This window comes from Lithobates pipiens, unplaced genomic scaffold, assembly GCF_037356315.1.
Source record: "Lithobates pipiens isolate NorthernLeopardFrog02 unplaced genomic scaffold, aLitPip1_a1.2 Scaffold_3, whole genome shotgun sequence".
Classification (NCBI taxonomy): domain Eukaryota; kingdom Metazoa; phylum Chordata; class Amphibia; order Anura; family Ranidae; genus Lithobates; species Lithobates pipiens.
Window position 1 is genome coordinate 188722928 of NW_027507790.1, and position 22406 is coordinate 188745333.

The window sequence follows — 22406 nt, forward strand, 5'->3', positions numbered from 1 at the left end:
CCACCACTGATGACCACCAGGTATGGCATCCCTGGTGGCCATGGGTGGCAATGTGTGCTCACACATGATGTCAAACAGTGCCCACCAGCAATACCTGCCAGTGCCTCCTAATCAGTGCCATCTATCAGTGTAAATCGGTGCAACTCATCAGTGTCCATCAGTGCCACCCATCAGTTCCCATGTGGGCCACCTATGATGCCTATCAGTGACCATACATGTCGCATATCAGTGCCCGGCAGTGCAGCCTCATCAGTGCCCATCAGTGAAGGCGAAAACATACTTATTGACAAAATTTTATAACAGAAACGAAGAAACTTTTTTTTTTCAAAATTTTCTGTATTTTTATATTTGTTTAGAAAAAAAAGTGATCAAATACCACCAAAAGAGAGCTCTATTTGTGGGAAGAAAATACTAAAAATGTTGTTTGGGTACAGCATTGCGTGGCCTCACAATTGTCATTTAACCACTTGCTGCCCGCGAGAGAGCAAAATGACGGCCTCCAGCAGGATAACAGCCGCCGCACGCCCATGGGGGTGCGCATCATGGAGATCGGTGGTGTGATGTGTGAGTCTAACACACCGCTACACCGATCTCGGTAAAGTCTCTGACGGAAAAACTGAAATATCACATGGTCCTAAGTATTCAGATCCTTTGCTCAGTATTTGGTAGAAGCACCCTTTTGATTTAATACAGCCATGAGTTTTTTTGAGAAAGATGCAACAAGTTTTTCACACCTGGATTTGGGGATCCTCTGCCATTCCTCCTTACAGATCCTCTCCAGTTCTCTCAGGTTGGATGGTAAACGTTGGTGAACAGCCATTTTTAGTTCTCTCCAGAGATGCTCAATTGGGTTTAAGTCAGGGCTCTGGCTGGGCCATTCAGAAACAGTCAAGGAGTTGTTGTGAAGCCACTCCTTTGTTATTTTATCTGTGTGCTTAGGGTCATTGTCTTGTTGGAAGGTAAACCTTCAGCCTAGTCTGAGGTCCTGAGCACTCTGGAGAAGGTTTTCATCCAAGTTATCCCTGTACTTGGCTGCATTCATCTTTCCCTCGATTGCAATCAGTTGTCCTGTCCCTGCAGCTGAACAACACCCCCATAGCATGATGCTGCCACCACCATGCTTCATTGCTGGGACTGTATTGGACAGGTGAGGAGCAGTGCCTGGTTTTCTCCACACATACCACTTAAGATTAAGGCCAAAAAGTTTTATCTTGGTCTCATCAGACCAGAGAATCTTATTTCTCACCATCTTGGAGTCCTTCAGGTGTTTTTTTTTTAGCAAACTCCATGCGGGATTTCATGTGTCTTGCGCTGAGGAGAGGCTTCAGTCAGGCCACTCTGCCATAAAGCCCTGACTGGTGGAGGGCTGCAGTGATGGTTGACTTTCTACAACTTTCTCCCATCTCCCGACTGCATCTATGGAGCTTAGCCACAGTGATCTTTGGATTCTTCTTTACCTCTCTCACCAAGGCTCATCTCCGCCGATAGCTCAGTTTGGCCTGACGGCCAGCTCTAGGAAGGGTTCTAGTCGTTCCAAACATCTTCCATTTTAAGGATTATGGAGGCCACTGTGCTGTTAGGAACCTTAAGTGCAGCAGAAGCTTTTTTGTAACCTTGGCCAGATCTGTACCTTGCCACAATGCTGTCTCTGAGCTCTTCAGGCAGTTCCTTTTTGACCTCATGATTCTCATTTTGCCCTGACATGCACTGTGAGCTGTAAGGTCTTATATAGACAAGTGTTTGGCTTTCCTAATCAAGTCCAATCAGTATAATCAAACACAGCTGGACTCAAATGAAGGTGTAGAACCATCTCAAGGATGATCAGAAAAAATGAACAGCAACTGAGTTAAATATATGAGTGTCACAGCAAAGGGTCTGAATACTTAGGACCATGTGATGTTTCAGTTTTTCTTTTTTAATAAATCTACAAAAATGTCAACAATTCTGTGTTTTTCCTGGGGTGCTGTGTGTACATTGAGGAAAAAAATGAACTTAAATAATTTTAGCAAATAGCTGCAATATAACAGAGTGAAAAATTGAAGGGGGTCTGAAAACGTCCCGACCCTACTGTATGTGTTCCACTTTAGAATTGATGGATTTCTCATTTGTCTGCTTTTACCGCTGGATAAGTGTCAGCTCATTAGAACCATGCTAACATCTTTCTGTACCTAAATTCAATATTAATGCCAAAATTTCACAATTTCTGTCAGGGCATACAAACTTTTGAGCACAACTGTAGTTATCTCTCATTAAATTTTTTATAGAGAGAAGAGCTCAAATGAACACAGACATTTTCAGATAAGTCAAGAAACCAGGACCTCCAATGCAGAAGTGTTCAATGCTGAATAGAGCTGCACAATTAATCGTTAAAAAATTGTGATCTCGATTCAACCTCCCTGACGATCTCTATTGCAGAGTTTGCAGATTCTTTCATATAACAATTGGAGATACTTACCTGCTCTCTCAGCTGTCAAAAGAAAACATCCGGGCAGTCTGCCAAGTTTTTAATATGAAACATTGTAACTAAGCTTCCTTCTTAGATCAAAGGATACACTTCTGTTTGTAAAGAAAAAAATCAGGGCAGTCTGCCAAGTTTTCAACAACCCTGTAAATGTAGGAAGTTTAACCACTTAAAGTCAAAATCTTTTGCTGACACTTCTTTCTTAAGCACTTACAGACCGGACGCACTTTTTGCGATTTGGCACTGCGTCACTTTAACTGACTGCGCGGTTGTGCGACGTGGCTCCCAAACAAAATTGATGTCCTTTTTTTTCCCCATAAATAGAGCTTTCTTTTGGTGGTATTTGATCACCCCTGCATTTTTTTTTTGTTTTTTGTTTTTTTTGCGCTATAAACAAAAATAGAGCCACACTTTTGAAAAAAACGTATTATTTACTTTTTGTTATAATTAAATATTCCCCAAAAATATATAAAAAAATATTTTTTTTCCCTCAGTTTAGGCCGATATTTATCCTTCTACATATTTTTGGTAAAAAAATCGCAATAAGTGATTATTGATTGGTTTGCGCAAAAGTTATAGCGTTTACAAAATAGGGATAGTTTTATGGCATTTTTATTAATAATTTTATTTATTTTATTTTATTTTTTACTAGTAATGGTGGCGATCAGCGATTTTTATTGTGACTGCGACATTATGGCGGACACATCGGACATTTTTGACACATTTTTGGGACCATTATCAGTTATACAGCAATCACTGCTATATAAATGCAGTGATTCCTGTGTAAATGACACTGGCAGTGAAGGGGTGAAGTGTTCCTAGGGGTGTGTTACTAACTGTGGGGGGTTGGGCTTTCATTTAGTGAACACTTATCTCTGCTCCAATCACATGGAGCAGAGATCAGCGTCACTAGTTGCTAGGCAGAATGGAGAAATGCTGTTTCCCCATTCAGCCGTCCCGTGAGACGATCGCGGGTATGCCCGCGGCGATCGAGTCCGCGGGACCCGTGACCGGACTCACGGGGGTCCCGACTGGCACGCGAGCACGCCGCCAGCAGTGCGCTCGCGATGGCAGGGCGGCATTGAAGATTGGACGTACCTGTACGCCAATATGCCTGCCCATGCCATTCTGCCGACGTACATTGGCGTGCGCTGGTCAGGAACCGGTTAAGTTAAAATCAATATTTTTTGCTAGAAAATTACTTGTAACGCCCAACCATTATATATATATTTTAGCAGAGACCCTAGGGAATAAAATGGCAATTGCTGCAATATTTTATGTCACACTGTATTTGCCCAGCGGTCTTTCAAACGCAATTTTTGGGGGAAAAAATACACTTCAATGAATAAAAACGAAAACGCCGTGAGAATCATGATCTATCTTCTAAGCAAAAAAAATGTGATTCTCATTTTAACCAGAATCGTGAAGCTCGAATGCTGAAATCTGATGAATGGCTTACATTCATCAGTCTGTGCATGGCAGACATTACTGATTAGTCTCCTGAATGTCTTTGCATGTCTTTGGGGGTGTCCTTGCATTTTGGATTGATCCTTTACATTATGGAGCGTGTAGCTAGAGGAACCATGTCACCTAAATTGATACATGGAGGGTCTCAGGTTGTCAAGTCTGCTGTTACTTGTTTTCCAACTTCTCTTTACTGATGCAGCATAAGGTGTTCCAAATTGTTCTAAAAGTGATTGGTTAAAAAAAGTTTTGATTGTGTAAAAGTTTAAGGTTACACCTAAAGTTGAACTCTAGGCAGACAGTTAAATGCACTGTTGAATGACATACAGGAGTTGTTTTGCCTGCCAAGAGATTTGTATTTCTTTTTGTCCATTCCAGAGATTTGTACAGCCCTATAAGACAGAACAGCAGGTTTAGTAACACTGTTATGCACTTGTCACCTCCCTGCCCTTAGCTTGTGATTGGGCATTGAAAGAATAGTAGATGACAGATGAGGGGGTGGGGTTAGTTACTAAAAATGGAGTGTAAAAAATGGTGCACCTCTGCATAGAATATCAATCAGCATCTAGGTTTTATTGCTAAAGCTTAATTGAAAAATTAAAGTTAGAAGCTGATTGTCTACCATGCACAGCTGCATCAGATTCTGAGTGCTCCAGTTTTAGTAAATATTTCCCACTATGTCAACTCTTTCTTTTGTTAAACATGTTCTTTGTCAGAGTTTGTACAAATAGCACCTGATTGGCCCTAGTGTTGCCACTTCTCCCAGTAAAAGTGAAGTACCTATGCTAAAGTTAAAGTGGTTGTAAACCTAGTTACACCACTTGTACCTACCGGTAAGCATATAATAAGGCTTACCGGTAGGTAATGTAAATATCTCCTAAAACTGCATGGTTTAGGAGATATTTACCATATACGCTTGCGCTGACATAATCTGTGCATGCGCACTGAAGAAATGGCTCGCTAGCGCAGCAGCCGACCTGGTCGCATGTGCGGGAGTGACGTAATCGAGGCTCCAGCCAATCAGTGCCGGAGTCCTCAAACCCGGAAATAACTCCGGGAGACATGCCGCAGGTCACAGTGGTGTGCAGGGCCTGGTTTGCAGTGGTGGTTTACAACCACTTTAAAGGGTTAGTTCAGCTTTGTGTTCAAATTCGTCATGCAATAAAGGCGCCCCAGTGTTTTATAAGACATTGCTCAGTGGAGAAAATCAAGTTTACTTCTAACGATATTCCTGTAGAACATGGGTGGCTTTCCTTAGTTCTAGTCAAAAAACTTCCAATGAGAGCTATTCATCATATCCTGCTTAGAATCTGGGATATGAGAATGTTTGGGTGCAGCACCAGCATTTTAAGGAATGAGCACTTTCTGCCAACATACAGCCACGCATACACAGTGCTTTATTCCTCCCCTATGGCAGCAGCTACTGATCTCAGACACTGCTGTGATGGGGAAGAGAGGGTGAGTACACTGCATGTGCAAGCGGCTGGAATGTCAAAAGGAGAAGGTCCAGAAGCCAATTGTCTCACTTCATACACGTGTCTGCTTCATGATGTGTGGCTTATGGAAATTTTCCTTTCTTTTCTTACATCAGGGGGCACAGAGCTATAGTAATAACTATGTGGGTTATATTGGCATATCAGGTGCTGGACACTGGCACGCCCCTTAAGGCATGTACTTCCCCCATATAACCCCTCCCATTACTGGGAGTCCTCAGTTTTTTCACCAGTGTCTAAGGTGTTGGGCACGTGTAAGGATGTGTTGTACTGAGCTCCACGGGCATGATGAGAGCCAGCCATCCTGACCAGATCTGTTCTGATTTCTCTGTAATGGACTAAATGAATGGTACCCGGGCCTCGTTATCCAAAGACACAAGGTTTGCTTGCGAATGCTTTGAGAGCCGGGCCCTGGGATCCAGTACTTTTTGGTAGTAAGGCCAATAAAAGTTTACTGGCAGGGTCTTCTCGCAGGTCCAGGATTGTGGGTCAACCTGAGTGTTCCCCGCTTCCTGAAGGTTTCCTTTTAAGAGCGACCGCTCAGGTTCGCAAAACACACGTTTTGTTTGTACTACCAGAGGGTCCAAGATGTGGACAGGCAGCGTTGAGATCCACTATTTTCCAAATGGATTTGTCAAATGATTGTTCAAGCTTCATCTTAAAGAAGAAAATTCTTCCTTCTCATATTAAGAGCACACTCATCCAGGGAGATTAGTGCCTCTTGAGGCATGAGGATATTGGCCTTGGGCACAGCATATACTGCAGGCTGCAGTATGAGTCCTCTGGCCTCCTTTTTTTGTTCTCCCCCCTTCAGTTCCCATTGCTATGGGACATCTCACATAGTTATTACTATGGCTCTGTGTCCCCTGGTGTAAGAAAAGAAAATAGGATTTTTAAAACCGCTTACCTGTAAAATTATTTTCTTTGATGTGCATCAGGGGACACAGAGGTCCCTCCCTTCTTTTTCTTCTTATACACTTGTATTGCTTGGCTACAAAACTGAGGACTCCCAGTAAGGTAGGGTTTATATGGGGAAGTACATGGCTTAAGGGGCGTGCCATTGTCCAGCACCTGATACCCCAATATAACCCACATAGTTATTACTATTAATATAAACAAATCTCCATAAAATGCAGATTTAGCAGCGCTGCTAAAATCTGCATTTTATGGAGATTTGTTTATATTAGAAGTTTAGCTTTATTCTGTTTTGAATGAGCCTGTAAGCGGCAGCTGAAAATTATTTTATGTAGTAGGAGATACTATTTGTATATTTAAGTTTTTTTAGCACTTGTATTTATAGGGAGCAGGGCAGTTGTCTTATAAATTGTTTGTGAGATAGTTATTACTATGGCTCTGTGTCCCCTGATGTACATCAAAGAAAAGGATTTTTACAGTTAAGCTGTTTTACAAAATCCTATTTTTGACATTGCTGCAGCTTGAAGCTAGGGTGAGCTCCCTGTCCATGCCTGCACTCACAGCGGTCTAGTTGACTTTACCTCTCTGTTGGGGCTGGGCTCAGCCCTTCCTTCTCAGAGTAGGCTGCTCAGCTGTTGGTTAAATGCCAGCGCTAATCTTTCCACAGTGATTCACCTGGTGATGATATCCTGCTCATCAGTCCTGCTGGCTACTTAAGCTGTTCAGTCCAGATCCCCTCTGCCTTCGCCTTGGTCAACACATCCAGAGACTCTCTCCTGTGTATCTGTTGAAGACTCGCTTGGCTGACGTTCCTGATCCTGCTTGCTGTTCGTCTACACTCATTCTCCGGTTTCCTGATTTCCTGGCCTGTCCTGAAGTATGCTTATCTCTGGCTCTCTGATGTCCTGGCTTGTCTGACTATCCGTTTCGGTTACCGAACTCTGGCTATGATTTGAATACGTTGCTCTGTTTACCTTTTACTATTATTATTAAACAAGTGTGATTTTAATTGCACATGGTTTCTGATTACTCTCTACCTGAGCAGTGCCTAAATTTTGTCTTTTTGGGTCACATGTGCAAATGGTTGTTTATCAGAGAGAGAGTTTTTATTCGTTAGATGCTGGTACCTCTCCCAGTGGTCCTAATGTCCCAAATTCCATGTAGGGCACTGCAGATCTTCCTCAATGGAAGGTTTCTGGCAAGGATTCAGGAAAACCATCTTTGACCTATGTACAGGGAATATAATTTAAGGGAAGTTAATTTTTTTTTCTCCACTGAGCAATGTTTTATAAAATAGTGGGGCCCTTTTATTACAAATGTGAACTTACCCTTTAATACATGAATTTGTGTTGTTTTTTTTCTGCCTGGAGTTGGGCTTTAAATCCAACTCTTCCACTAATTGTTTAAAATTGCCCAGGCATTATCTGTGGAAAACATGAAGCTTTGATGAAAAGTCTTTAGAAGTTCTGTATTAATACATGCCACCCAGCTGTGACTTGTGTGACTGAAAAAATAGTGAGAGAAGGAAACCATCGTTGTTGCATAATATTTAACTAGCCACTTCCACTTAAAAATGTTAGTATGTATTAATAAATAAATAATGGTCCAAGCCTTCTACCTCGGCGAGGCACTGGCAAGAGTCTTATAGTCAGACCTGCTTGAGTACATTAAACACAATCACAGATTGTTTAGGCACAAAACTGTATCCCAGCTGAGATTTTTCTTGGCCATGCATCAAAGCATATTATAAGGTATAGTGTTGAACTAGTACAAAGGCAGGATTGTTAGAGTGGTACACTTCATCCTGCTGCTACTTGGCATGACTCAGTGTGTTTTTAACTTCATTTTTTTTCTTTTCTTTTGCAAGTATATGTCTAGTCACCTGGAATAAAAGAATGCTTAAATGACCGTGAAAATGTAGTTGACATTTGGAAATTGAAAAAAAAAAAAACGTGGTTAAAATATGAAAACGCTCAGTAGATTTGATAAAGTTTAATATTTTGTGTGTGTCTACTTATTCAGCTTTTTTCACTGTTGACTTTTTAGACCTAGTGGTCAGTAGGCTGACAGAAATTATATTTTGTAATGCTATGACTGGGGCAGGTTAGGGAGACTAAAAAACAATTCTGCGGCCAATAACATGCACGCTGAGTTGGGAGCAGAGTATATGCAGCCTGTTCATTCTGTTATTTTCTTACCTAATGCTCACTTGATCAAGTCAATATTTTCAAGATCGAAAGGCAGTGAAAAAAAAATGATATTCTATGTAAGTCCTGTGTATGTTCCATGTTTGTTACTGGTATTATGCTCACAGTCCTTGTCGGATAAAATCACAGTTTAAGGACAATTTAACTTTGTGACGTTATCTTTTAATGTTTCCCCATACCTTAAAGCCAACATAGAAAAATAATTACTTTTGTACCTGCTGCAAATATTCACTGTTGCACAGCCAATGCAACAAAAAGTCCAAAGGTGTCTAGCTTCTTCTGTGCACCCACACCGTCAATACTTTTTTGTATTGCTGGAAGCCTCCATGAGTATGGACCAGTCATAGGAATAAGTGGACACAATGGCATGCATGTGTAGTAGGTGCTAGACCCAACTGGGAGTTTTTTTGCTGCAAAGACTGTGCAGTACCTGACATGACTGCTCAGTGGGAATGAACATAAGGATTTTACTACCTGGGCATGCAGTGCCTTGAAAAAGTATTCATACCCGTTTTACACTTTCCACATTTTGTCATGTTGCAACCAAAACTGTAAATGTATTTTATGTTCTAGACCAATACAAAGTGGCTCATAATTGTGGAATGGAAGGAAAATGATAAATGGTTTTCATTGTATTATTTACAAATATATGAAAAGTGTGGTGTGCATTTTGTATTCAGCCCCATTTACTCTGAAACCCCTTACTAAAATATAGTGTAGCCAATTGCCCTCAGAAGTCACCTAATTAGTAAATAGAGACAAGCTGTGTGCAATTTATTCTCTGGATAAATACAGCTGTTCTGTGAAGCCCTCGGAGGTTTGTTAGAGAACCTTAGTGCAAAAACGGCAGCATGAAGGGCAAGGAACACATCAGACAGGTCAGGGATAAAGTTGTGGAGAAGTTTAAAGCAGGGTTAGGTTATAAAAAAAATATCCCAAGCTTTGAACATCTCACGGAGCACTGTTCAATCCGTCATCTGAAAATGAAAAGAGTATGGCACAACTGCAAACCTACCAAGACATGGCCGTCCACCTAAACTGACAGGCCAGACAAGGAGAGCATTAATCATAGAAGCAGCCAAGAGGCCCATGGTAACGCAAGGAGCTGCAGAGGGCCATAGCTCAGGTGGGAGAATCTGTCCAAAGTACAACTATTAGTCGTGTACTCCACAAATATGGTCTCTATGGACGAGTGGCAAAAAGAAAGCCATTGTTGAAAGCTATAAGAAGTCCCTTTTGCAGTTTACGAGAAACCATGTGGTTCCCCCACATGTAGCAACCATGTGGAAGAAGGTTCTCTAGTCAGATGAGATCAAAATTGAACTTTTTGGCTTAAAAGCATTTGTGGAGGAAAAACTAGCACTGCACATCACTCTGAATACACCATCCCCATCGGGAAACATGGTGGTGGCAGCAGCATCATTTTGTGGAGATGCTTTTCTTCAGCAGGGTCAGGGAAGCTAGTTAGAGTTGATGTGAAGATGGATGGAGCCAAATACAGGGCAATCTTAGAAGAAAACCTTTTAGAGGCAGCAAAAGACTTGAGACTGGGGCAGAGGTTCACCTTTTCGCATGACAACAACCCTAAACATACAGCCAGAGCTACAACTTGAGATCAAAGCATATTCATGTGTTAGAATGGCCCAGTTAAAGTGCAGACCTAAATCCAATTGAGAATCTATGGCAAAACTTGAAAATTGCTGTTCAGACGCTCTCCATCCAATGTGACAGAGCTTGAGCTATTTTGCAAAGAAGAATGGGAAAAAGCTGGTAGAAAAATACCCAAAATGACTTGCAGCTGTAATTGCAGTGAAAAGTGGTTCTACAAAGTATTGACTCGGGGCAGAATACAAATGGACTCCACACTTTTCAGAGATTTATTTGTAAAAAGTTTTGAAAACCATTTATCATTTTACTTCCACTTCACAATTATGTGCCACTTTGTGTTGGTCTATCACATAAAATCCCAATAAAATAGATTTACGATTTTTGGTTGTAACATGACAAAATGTGAAAAATGTCAAGGGGTATGAATACATTTTCAAGGCACTGTACCTAAAGCAGCTAGGGAGAAACTCTTAATGACCTCTTTATTAAAAGGGAATTATTACTTTAAAGGTACTCTCCCCTTATAATTTAGGATGTGCAACCTACCCTACCTATGTGCTTAGTACTTCAGATTTTCATTGAAAGCCTTGTAAAAGGGGCCTTTTTCAAAGATGGGTCCTCATTAAAAAAACGTTCACGTAAAATGGCTACCTTGAATACCTTGACATCTTTATTGTATTTGTGGGAGGATTGGCAGGAACACGGTTTCCTGCTCGTCACTTCCTATTTATGTGTTCTACAAAGAAGATATTCTACTGGTTATTTTTATGATAAATGTCATCAGGTTTTACCATCAAATGTCTGATATGTTCAAGATGCTGTCGGAAAACAGTTGTATCATCAAAAATGTCCCAAGCGGCAGATAATAGTGGCTTGCCAGAGCATTCAGAGCTTGACCAATTCTTTCACTTTACTGAATAACAAATCCTACAGCGAAAATTGTGTGCTCTGTATTGTTTTTTTTTTTTTTTTTTTTTTTTTAAAGCTGACCTCTGACAGTTTACTCTAAATGTTCTCATCCCCAATCACAGCAAAAACTGCCAATTGTTCTCACTTTTAGATACATTCTACCTTTTTAATAGCCTTGATATCCGTTTTTTTCACAGTGCATGCCCAGCCACTGGGTTGGAGGGATCACTGAGGTGCCCGATGTCACATTCATCACCTTTTTTGGCGTGCCTAAGAGATCTTCAATCCCATGATGCATTGGGACATTAACTGTGCATTTGCAGGATTACGACAGGTGACTTTATTCTAGGGAGCCTCTGCATAACCTACCAATCAAGCTTTGTAGGTGTGGATGAGTGGGGAGTTCCCTGACCTCTCTACCTCCCAATGAAGGCTAGGATAGAAAGGAAAGCCCAGAAGTCTGAGCAACCATGGTCTGTTTACCTCGGTGAGCAGCAACATACGTCGGTGCCCATATAAAAGAACTACAAAGGGGCAGTTAAGAAGACCGTAGCGCTGAATAAAGAGGGGACATTTAGACTACCAGTCCTACAAACAGGAAATTAAAGAAAGTGAGCCATAAAAAGCAGAGAATAAGAAACAGATTATTCAGTGGCTGCAGAAATAAATCAAAGAAGCACTTCATTTTGGTGCAGGGTAAGACATGACACTTAACGAAGTGTGTTTAGATTTCTGACCAGAGGTCAGCTTTAAACACTGAGACTATAAATTGTTGTTTCTTACGTGAGACTGTTTTTTTGATAGAAATATACACTTGCCAGCCACTTTATTAGGTACACCTTGCTAGTACCGGGTTGGACCCCCTTTTGCCTTTAGAACTGCCATAATTCTTCATGTCATAGATTCAACAAGGTGTTGGAAACGTTCCTCAGAGATTTTGGTCCATATTGACATGATAGCATCACACAGTTGCTGCAGATTTTCCGGCTGCACATGCATGATGCAAATCTCGCATTCCACCACATCCCAAAGGTGCTCTATTGGATTGAGATCTGGTGACTCTGGAGGCCATTGGAATAAAGTGAACTCATTGTCATGTTCAAGAAACCAGTGGTGAGATGATTTGAGCTTTGTGACATGGTCCATTATGCTGCTGGAAGGAGTCATCAGAAGATGGAGTACATTGTAATCATAAAGGGATGGACATGGTCAGCAACACTGCTTAGGTAGGCTGTGGCATTTAAACGATGCTCAATGGGTAATAAGAGCCCCAAGCATGCCAAGAAAATATCCCCCACACCATTACACCACCAGTCTTACCCATTGATACAAGGCAGGATGTATCCATACTTTAATGTTGCTTACAGCAAATTCTGACCCTACCATCTGTAAGTCGCAGCTGAAATCGAGACTCGTCAGACCAGGCAACGTTTTTCCAATCTTCTGTTGTCCAGTTTTGGTTAGCCTGTGCAAATTGTAGCCACAGTTTCCTGTTCTTAGCTGACAGGAGTGGCACTCGGTGTGATCTTCAGCTGCTGTAGACCATCTGCTGCAAGGTTCGATGTGTTGTGCATTCAGAGATGGTATTCTGCATGCCTTGGTTGTAACGAGTGGTTATTTGATTTACTGTTACCTTTCTATCATTTAGAACCAGTCTGCCCGTTCTCCTCTGACATCAACAAGGCATTTTTGTCCACACAACTGCCGCTCACTGGATATTTTCTTTTCCGGACAATTTTCTGTAAACACGAGAGATGGTTGTGCGTGAAAATCCCAGTAAATCAAAAGTTTTTGAAATACTCAGACCAGCCCGTCTGGCATCAACAACCATGCCACATTCAAAGTCACTTAAATTCCCTTTTTCCCTATTCTGATGCTCTGTTTGAACTTAAACATGTCATCTTCACCACATCTAGATGCCTAAATACATTGAGTTGCTGCCATGTGATTAGCTGATTAGCAATCTGTGTACCCAAGCATTTGAACAGGTGTGCCTAATAAAGTGGCCTGAGAGTGTATATTTGTGGTATGCTTGTATTTAATTTTTGCATTTTAATATTGCCACTATTGCAGTAGTAGTAGTTGTAAATGTTTGAGGATAGGAACGCAGCAACTTTTTTACTCCACTATGGTCGGTCACAGACTAGTGCTGGAAAAAGAGGAGGATTGGACCGTGCTTGCAACCACACCCTTGAAAAGTCATCTGCTACTGAACATCAGCCAATGGTTACCATGGTTCTTCGGGTGAGAGAAAGGCATAGGAGCACACATGTACCAGCTTTGCATGGTTTGAACCTATTTGTCTTGGCAGATTTGGTGAAAATTGTTTTGGTTAGTTGGATGGCAATTGTGGACTTCTGTTTTATAGCTTTTTAAATGAAACTCTTTGCAGTTCTATAAATTTACAGTAGTTACAGATCTTTTATGTAACATCTCCAGTTAATGTATTTTGGTCCCTTTTTTTTTTTTGTGTGTGTGAATTGCATGGTAGGAATTGGAAATCCTTTGTAGCTTCTTGTAACAAGTTTTATGTCTTGAGGTTAAAGAGTGGAATCTGCACACCGACTTTTATTCCCACTTAATTGTAACCAGTCCGCGTCGACGCTCTCCACTGGACAGTTCCTTGACTTTAAAGGCTGCAGAGCATACTGCTGTCACTGCTAATAATGTCTGCACCAAAATTATTTTTAATGAGGAATAAATCCACAGTAGAGAGTGTTTGAAGTTTTGCAGCAAGTCTTTTTGATAAGCAGCCATACTGAGCTCACTGCTGGAAAAGAATTGCCGGAGAAAAGTGGCTTGTGTTAAGTGCCATTAAACACTGTATGACACTATTACATCATTCTTGTTAATTGGTTACACCTGCCACTTACTAATTTCAGAAAACCAGTAGTCTCATAATCACATGCTAAAAGCACTGTAGAATGTGAGACAAACACTTCAATACCAAAAGGGAAATGTGTTCGTTTTCTTTTTAGGGGGGGTGGGGGGGTCAAGAATTATTGAAATTATATTTCCTTTTTTGTAAAGAATTTTCAATAATCCCCGAAGCCATAGTGGAGTCTTTTTTTTGAGCCTTAAACCCCCTGTTCACACCGGTGCGGCTTTGAACTCGCAATTTCAAAGCCACACAGTGCTATTTTCACTGCAGATTTAATTGCATCTTGTGACTTCCTTTAACGGAAGTTTATGCAAGTCACAATTAAATTGGCAAAAAGCAGTGCAGGAACCTTTTTCATAATTTCTGCGACATGAGTGGTTCCATTGCTGACAATAGGGTGTGACTTGTCATTGGATTTGAAACTGTTGAATCACATGACCAGTCGCACTGGTGTAAACCAGGGCCTAGACCTAGAATTGCAGTCTGACCCCTTTACCCTTTATTCTTGTAAGCTCTTAAAGGAGAAGTCCAGCCTGAGCTTGTTTGGCTGGGCTTCTCTTATGGGTCACAGGAGTGCAGTTTGTTTTTCACTCCTGTGACCCCTTTTCAGCAGAGAGCGGTCTGAAGTCCGCTCTCTGCTGATGTCACACAGATCAGTCAAGCCACCATGTCATCCCGACTCTGGAAGTCTGGATCCACCAGGTGCGGAGACCGATGGTCGTCCTGGCCTCTCAGTGATCTGCTGAGACAGCCACTCCCCGCCCCTCCACAGCTCAGCGATCCAGTGAGCGCGGAGGAGCAGAGCAGGAGAGCTGCTGATTGACAGTCAGCAGCTCTCTGCTCGGGTAGCCAAGAACTGCACTATCTGCGATGTTCGGTGGCTCGGTTCTCGGTGCAGACACCGGGGGACAGATACAGCATCCACCTAGGTAAGTATAAAGGGGCAAAAAAAATGATTCTCATACTTTTCCTTTAACTATAGAAACTTTGGTGCTACCAGAACTAAATTTGTTCTCCTATGGGACCTCAGCTATTTACCCCTCTGGGAATCACAGAACTGTATAGTGAATTGAAATTTCACGTCATTTTAACTTCTTTGTTGCTCTTAAACCTTTCTATGATCTAAGTAGAGTGAGAATGGGAAATGTATCCAATTCTATGCTGAACTAAACCTTACTCGTTCAGAACATTCAGACATTCAGAGCGGCTCATGGCAGGGGTCTGGTGCATCCCTGTTCACCGACTCGGGTCCGATTTCGGTCCAAATTTTTTCCTGAAATCGGTCCTGAAACGGACCAGAGGACGCACTGGACTCCTGTGCAATTCGCTCCACAGCCGCACCGGAGAGCTGGTCACAGTCTCCTGACATACGAATTGGATGTGGGAAAACTGAACCCAGCCTTAAAGTTTATCTAAAGCCAAAACTTTTGGGGGGTTTTGGCTACAGTGGCGAGGGGTTAGAACCCCTGCTAGGATTTATTGCTCATCTGTGCCCCCATTTCCGAGATTCAATCTCTGATTCATCCTAGTGACCTCTGTTACTGGTACGGAAAGCGATCGAAAATCCAACATTTTGAGTTGTCATTGGATCAGGAATAGAGGGGAGATCCTCAAGTGGAGTCCATTGTTCCAGTGACAACTATCTAACCACTAACAACTGTGACAACCACCAATTATATAGTTAGCTCTACCGGCTAATCATTCCTGGTGGCCTCTTGTAGCTTTAAGACACAATAGAGACATTTTTATTCTTTAGGCCCTCTCATTTTTCTGTATGATGGGAAGAAAAGCATTGAAAATTGTCTATTCTATGGTTTAAAAAAATAATAAAAAAATTATCCATCTAATATTTGTGAAAATGGTTAAGCCGAAGCGGTAATATTTTTCAGTGTAAAGTACTTTAGAACAAGTGGACGCTGAGAATGACTGGTGCAGTGAGTGGTAAAGTCATAAAATGGTGTTTTTTTGATTTTGTAATAAACACTTGGATCCAATTAGTAGCTGATATAGAAAATATTACAGAGATGTTGGAAAACAGGAAGTGACACCAACAAAACATAGGAATACAATGTATTTATTAGCCAATGGAGCTGATGAAGACATCTTCCATAGACATATTAATGGTAAGCTTTTGCATGCTGCACAAACATTTTACATATGCAGTTAATTCTTTTTTCTCAGAAATATAACTTAACCTACAAAGTTGACTATGCAGTAGCTGAATCAGCCCCAAGAACATAATTATACATTATATAATGATGTGATCAGTCTTTACACAATGACATCACTGAACACTTCAGAATCTGAATCTGTACCAGAAGCACAAATATGTATTATGTAATAATTGCAAGGTGACATCACAAAACCCTTCAGAAGCCAAAGCAGTCCCAGGAATGCAATAATAATATAGTTTATGTAATAATGCTGAGACAAGAACACAAAACACTTAGCCCAAACCATTTTCACATTTTTTGCTTGTGATATATTTGACAAGTATTATTATTTTTTTTATTTTTTTTGATAAAAAAAAAAAAAAATCATGTTTATGATTCCTTACTTTGCCATGTGCAAGCTCTACATGTACAGAAGGAAATATTCATTAATATTGACCTAAACCGATTAGAATTGACAAAGATACAGTGTAACATGCAACAGCCTTAGAGGGGGCTGTGTGCACAGAAAAATATTAAGGGGCATATTTATAAATGACACGGCATCAGGCTTTGCTTTCTGATTGGCCAGGAGCTGTACTAATCCTGACATGCGAACAAACTAGTTTTTAACCCCCCTGCCCCCACCCTTTCTTTATCTGGGCTATTACTCCCCAGGAGCTGGAAGGTTTACCTGCTCCCGTGACAACTGTGATTGGCTGTTACAGTGGCCGACTCTGCAGCCTCCTGATCATTACCAGAGATCAGGAACTGTCATATTTCTGTGCTGGCAGCACACAGTAAGTGTGCTGTCAGCACAGGAACCTCTGCTGCCCATGGTCAGTATGTGCGGCATGCAGGCATTACAGCCCCTCTCTTTGCCACCATACATTCTGTATGCGTTATATTGGTGGCAAAAGTTTAAAGGAGAAGCTCAGGGTGAATAAAATATTAAACATTCATACTTACCTCAATGCTTTAGCATCCTTGTGACACTGTCCCATGCCAGCTCTAACGTCAGCCATAGATGGTTAAAATCTCAGCCGGTTCAGCAGGGGACCAGCTGAGATTCTAATCATGTATGGCCAGGCTGATTGTACTCAAGTTGATTGAGCGATCGACTTGGGTAAAACGGGCCTCTAGGATTTTACATTCGATTATTGCTAGCGGCTGTTATGGCCAGCTTCCCTCGCCCCCAAGGAAAGGGAGAATTATTGTTTTATCTCTGGAGTTGATCCCCTTTTTAATGTTTTAATGCATGCCAATATTCTGTCTGTTTTCTTTGCTTGCAGCAGCTTGGTATTGCATGCCATTGCTGAGCCTGTCATCTACTAGGACCCCCAGGTCCTTTTCCATCCTAGATTCCCCAGGGAGGTTCTCCCCCTAGTGAGTAGGTTGCATTCATATTTTTGCCACCTAAATTTATTTAAAATTTTTCTACATTAAACCTCATTTGCCATGTAGTTGCCCACCATTTTAAATGTTTGTTAACCCTCCCCTAAAAAATACACGTCCAGGTCCTTTAAAGCAGATTAAAAACTACAGTACTTGTGCTGTGTAATCTGCACGCCTCTAAACTGTGAAAAAAAAAAAAAAACCCTGAATCTGCCACTTCCTGTGTGCCATTCTCTATGCTGACTATGACGTATATACTCGAGTATAAGCCGAGATTTTCAGCCTCTTTTTTTTAGGCTGAAAGTGCCCCCCTCGGCTTATACTCGAGTCACCGCCATCTGCCTGCCCGATCAGCGTGTCGTGCAGACAGACGGCGGCCATTCTACTATTCAAAAGCCGTGCCTCCCTGTCTGTGATAGGCGGAACACTCAATTTCCCAGCAGTCAGTGTTCCGCCTATCACGGACATCCGCTCATTCTCATACTACGGACGAGGATGAGAGGATGTCCGTGATAGGCGGAACACTGACTGCTGGGAAATTGAGTGTTCCGCCTATCACAGACAGAGAGGCGCGGCTTTTGAACAGAGGAATGGCCGCCGTCTGTCAGACGAGGAGAGGTGCGGCATGGCACACAGAGGCTGCAGATTGGCACAGGTAGGCAGCGACGGACGGGACACAGGGACGGACGGGACACGGGGACGGACGGGACACAGGGACGGGACACAGGGACGGACGGGACACATGGACGGACACAGGGACGGACGGGACACATGGACGGACACAGGGACGGACGGGACACAGGGATGGACACAGGGATGGATGGGACACAGGGATGTCTCACCCTCGGCTTATACACGAGTCAATACGTTTCCCAGTTTTTTTGTGGTAAATTGGGGGCCTCGGCTTATATTCGGATCGACCTATACTCGAGTATATACGGTAACCTGGGCTACTCGTCCCTGATCACCGTGGTCAAAGTGCATCCCTCCGTCATACTCTGCCCTGCTCTGCTCTCTCTCCCCCCTCAACCCCCCCCCCCCCTTCTCGGTCTCCCTTCCTGCCGGTCAGTGCCTCTCGGTCTCTCCTCCGTCCCGCCCCTATAATTGAAAATAAAAAAACTAAAATTGTAACCGCCAGCCTCTTTATTAGAGGCTGGCATACCGAATTGTGTAAATCCTGTCTAAAAACGAGCATTCTAAATGGCTATTTAGAGCTGTCTTCAGGCCGGTCACGTGACTCGTGGGCGCTTTACAGCTCCAAGACAGGGCTTCTGCGGGAGGAGCCAAGCGGCCACGTGATCTCCCCAGCTGGCTCATGCAGTAGCCATGTATTGGAGCTGAAAAGCAGCCTCGAGTCATGTGACCAGCCTGAAGACAGCTCTAAATGGCTATTTAGGATGCAAATTTTTAGAAAGGATTTACAGTGTGGTATGCCAGTCTCTAATAGAGCGGCTGGCAATTTTTAATAACATAGCTAAACAAACCCTTTAATTTGTTCAAATTTTCTTGGAAGATTTCCACATCCTACGGGGGAAATTATTGCCCGGCTTAGCTTAGTATCGTCTGCAAATACTGAGATTGATCTGTTTATCCCATCCTCCAGGTTTTTTATGAATAAATTCTGCAAGGGTATGTAAACTTATGAGCACAACTGTATTTACAAATGTCTTTTTTGTGTGTAGACAAGACGAATAATACAGAAGTGTGCAGCCGTGTTTAATTATGTTTCTCCACTGACACCATTAGAATAAATATTACTTCTAGCAATCTGGAGATCATAAAAATGTAGTTTAGGACCCAAAGTTACAGGTTGTTTCCCCTAAAGTATCATACACTTGCAGAGGCGCTCTCCCTTTCTTTTGCTCTCATTCAATGTTTGTTTGTCACTCCAACCCTTCATATTTCTGATATGTGCCTGCTGAACCATGTACTTGTACAGGAAAGTATCCTGTTCTCTTTGTATTGCTTCCTTTATGTGAAATCCCTGGTGTTCCCTTGCTTTCCTATTACAAACTGACCACACTAAGCAGGCAAGCATATCGTGGTCCGTTCTCCTAGCTATACTGGGAACTCAGTGTACTGTCCTCCAATGATCAGACTTGCCTTGACACGCCCCCGCTGCACAGCCATTCACTGGCAAACGCGCAGCCTGGATCACATGGCCTCTGCCTACCAATCATTACTGCGCAGAATATCTTCAATCCGCAATGAGATTTATAAAGGATTGTTAACCATGAGTCACTTTCAAATGTTCATCTAAGAAATGAATATTAATGTAGACCCCCACCCCACCCCCTTTTACCGTATATACTCGAGTATAGGCCGACCCGAGTATAAGCCGAGGCCCCCAATTTACCCACAAAAAACTGGGAAACCTATTGACTCGTGTATAAGCCGAGGGTGAGATATGCCTGTCCATCCCTGTGTGTGTGTCCATCCATCCATCCATCCCTGTGTGTGTGTGTGTCCATCCATCCATCCATCCCTGTGTGTGTGTGTGTCCATCCATCCCTGTGTGTGTGTGTCCATCCATCCATCCATCCATCCCTGTGTGTGTGTCCATCCATCCATCCATCCCTGTGTGTGTGTCCATCCATCCATCCATCCCTGTGTGTGTGTGTGTCCATCCATCCATCCATCCCTGTGTGTGTGTCCATCCATCCATCCATCCCTGTGTGTGTGTCCATCCGTGTGTGTGTGTGTGGCCTTGTGTGTCCAGCCTACCTGTGTCCTGAGCCTCCGTCCGGTCCCGAGCCTCCGTCCGGTCCCGTCCCGTCCCGAGCCTCCGTCCGGTCCCGTCCCGTCCCGAGCCTCCGTCCGGTCCCGTCCCGAGCCTCCGTCCGGTCCCGTCCCGTCCCGAGACTCCGTCCGGTCCCGTCCCGTCCCGAGCCGAGCCTCCGTCCGGTCCCGTCCCAGGATCACCGCTCTTCGTCGGCGCCCATTCCCCTGTTCAAATGCCGCGCCTCCCTGTCTGTGATAGGCGGAACACAATTTCCCAGCAGCCTGTGTTCCGCCTATCACGGACATCGTCTCATCCTCGTCCGTAGTACGAGGATGAGACGATGTCGGTGATAGGCGGAACACAGGCTGCTGGGAAATTCAGTGTTCCGCCTATCACAGGCGAAGGCGGAGCCGGAGGCGCGGCTTTTGAATTATAGAATGGCCGCTGTCTGTCTGCTCGACACGCTGATCGAGCAGGCAGACAGCGATGACTCGAGTATAAGCCGAGGGGGGCACTTTCAGCCTCAAAAAAGAGGCTGAAAATCTCGGCTTATACTCGAGTATATACGGTACCTTTTTTTTTTTTTTTACATGTCTTCCTCATTCGCTATTTCAGTGTTTTCATTCTCAGTGATTTCAAGATTTTCTCAATAGTCCATAGTGTTTAAAGTTGACTGATGTATTTTTTAGGGATATTCTTTTAGGTCCTTGTAATGTATCCTAATGGCTGTACTGGATGTGATGACAAGGTCAAGCAAACTATGCAGTGATTACTTTAGGGTCAGCATTTCTGAGTATGTATTTCTGACCATGTAATTATAGTATACTGTGCCTTCGGAAATTTACACAAGCTAATTCTTGTTTTAAGGGGGTCAAGACAGTTGTTTTTTCTTTTTTAATCCTATTTTCAGACTAGAAAGTGGTCGCAGGGAGACAGTCCCACGTATGTGAAATAACTCACAATTTAATCTGTACATTACCCATAATATAGGATGTCCGAGGAGTAAAATTAGGCAGAATGTTGAAGAAAACTTGTGCATTTGAAAACTGAAAATAGTATATAGTGAGAGGATGTGGATGTTTTAGGCACCAAAGTAGCAAGTATATATAATTGACAACATTTTATTGAAAATGTTACTTTAAAAATATATATAAATATAAAATGACCAGCCGATGCAATATACCAGCATCACCCCAAACTGTTACAAATACCAGTAGACTCCAACACGTTTTGAGTCGATCTTCATCAGGGGAGAAAAAAATTGGGTGATATAATCTGAAATATAGATGAATACATGTCAAGATATTTAAACAGAAAAATATGCAAACGTGTACATTACATCATGATATACAAGGACAACAACATACAAAATTCAAATAGAAATTTTGGAGTGGTTGTGAATCCCAACAAACAAGTCTCTATCAAAGCCATTAGTGCTGACGTCAGGCCACTGTCCGATACCGGGTCGGCAGTGGCACCCATTTCCATTTTTTTTTTTTTTTTATTAATTTTATTTTATCATACAATTCAATAAATAGTACACTATGGAGACTTCATCTGGCTCCCAGTAGCTTTATTTTCTACAGCTACATCTGGAATGGTGCGAATTGCTGAACAGCCTTCCACACAATAGATGGTGGATCTACACTGAGTGTGTGTTTGCTGCTGTAACAGCCATCTTTTCCGTTGAGTGTCCATTTCACAGGGATGCAGTGGATAATTCTGGAACACTGTACTGGATCACCTCTTCACTTTTCAAGTCACCATAACATTTTTATTTTGTTTTCACCAATAAGTTTATATTGCTGAACCTATCATGGGACTGTGCATTTAAATCTATGTTTTTCACTACATTATTTTTTTATTGTTGATTTCCATCCACAAGATTAGATGGGGATATAATTTTTTTTTTTTTTTACTTTTAGCATTTTTTCACTATAACACTTTTTTTGGACTGTATTTCAGTGTGCTGTCCATTTATAACACCGTATTCTCATCTCACCGACGTTCATTTACTTTTGGCGCTACACACTTTTTCTTAAGATATTTATAGCACTGATCGCTGTATAACTGTCACTGGTCCCAAAAAAGTGTCTGCCGCATTGCCGCAGTCCCACTAAAAATTGATGATCACCGCCATTACTAGTTTAAAAAAAAGTTACAATAAAAATGCCGCAAATATATCCCCCATTTTGTAGATG

General features: G+C 42.3%; 1 protein-coding gene across 1 annotated transcript in view; it reads left to right on the forward strand.

Moving 5' to 3' along the window:
* CWC27 (CWC27 spliceosome associated cyclophilin) overlaps nucleotides 1-22406 on the forward strand; it is a 340285-nt gene that overhangs the window by 100407 nt on the left and 217472 nt on the right. The window contains exon 10 of the mRNA XM_077462632.1: nucleotides 17978-17992. Coding sequence (XP_077318758.1) covers nucleotides 17978-17992 — 15 coding nt within the window. The remainder of the gene's footprint in view (nucleotides 1-17977; nucleotides 17993-22406) is intronic.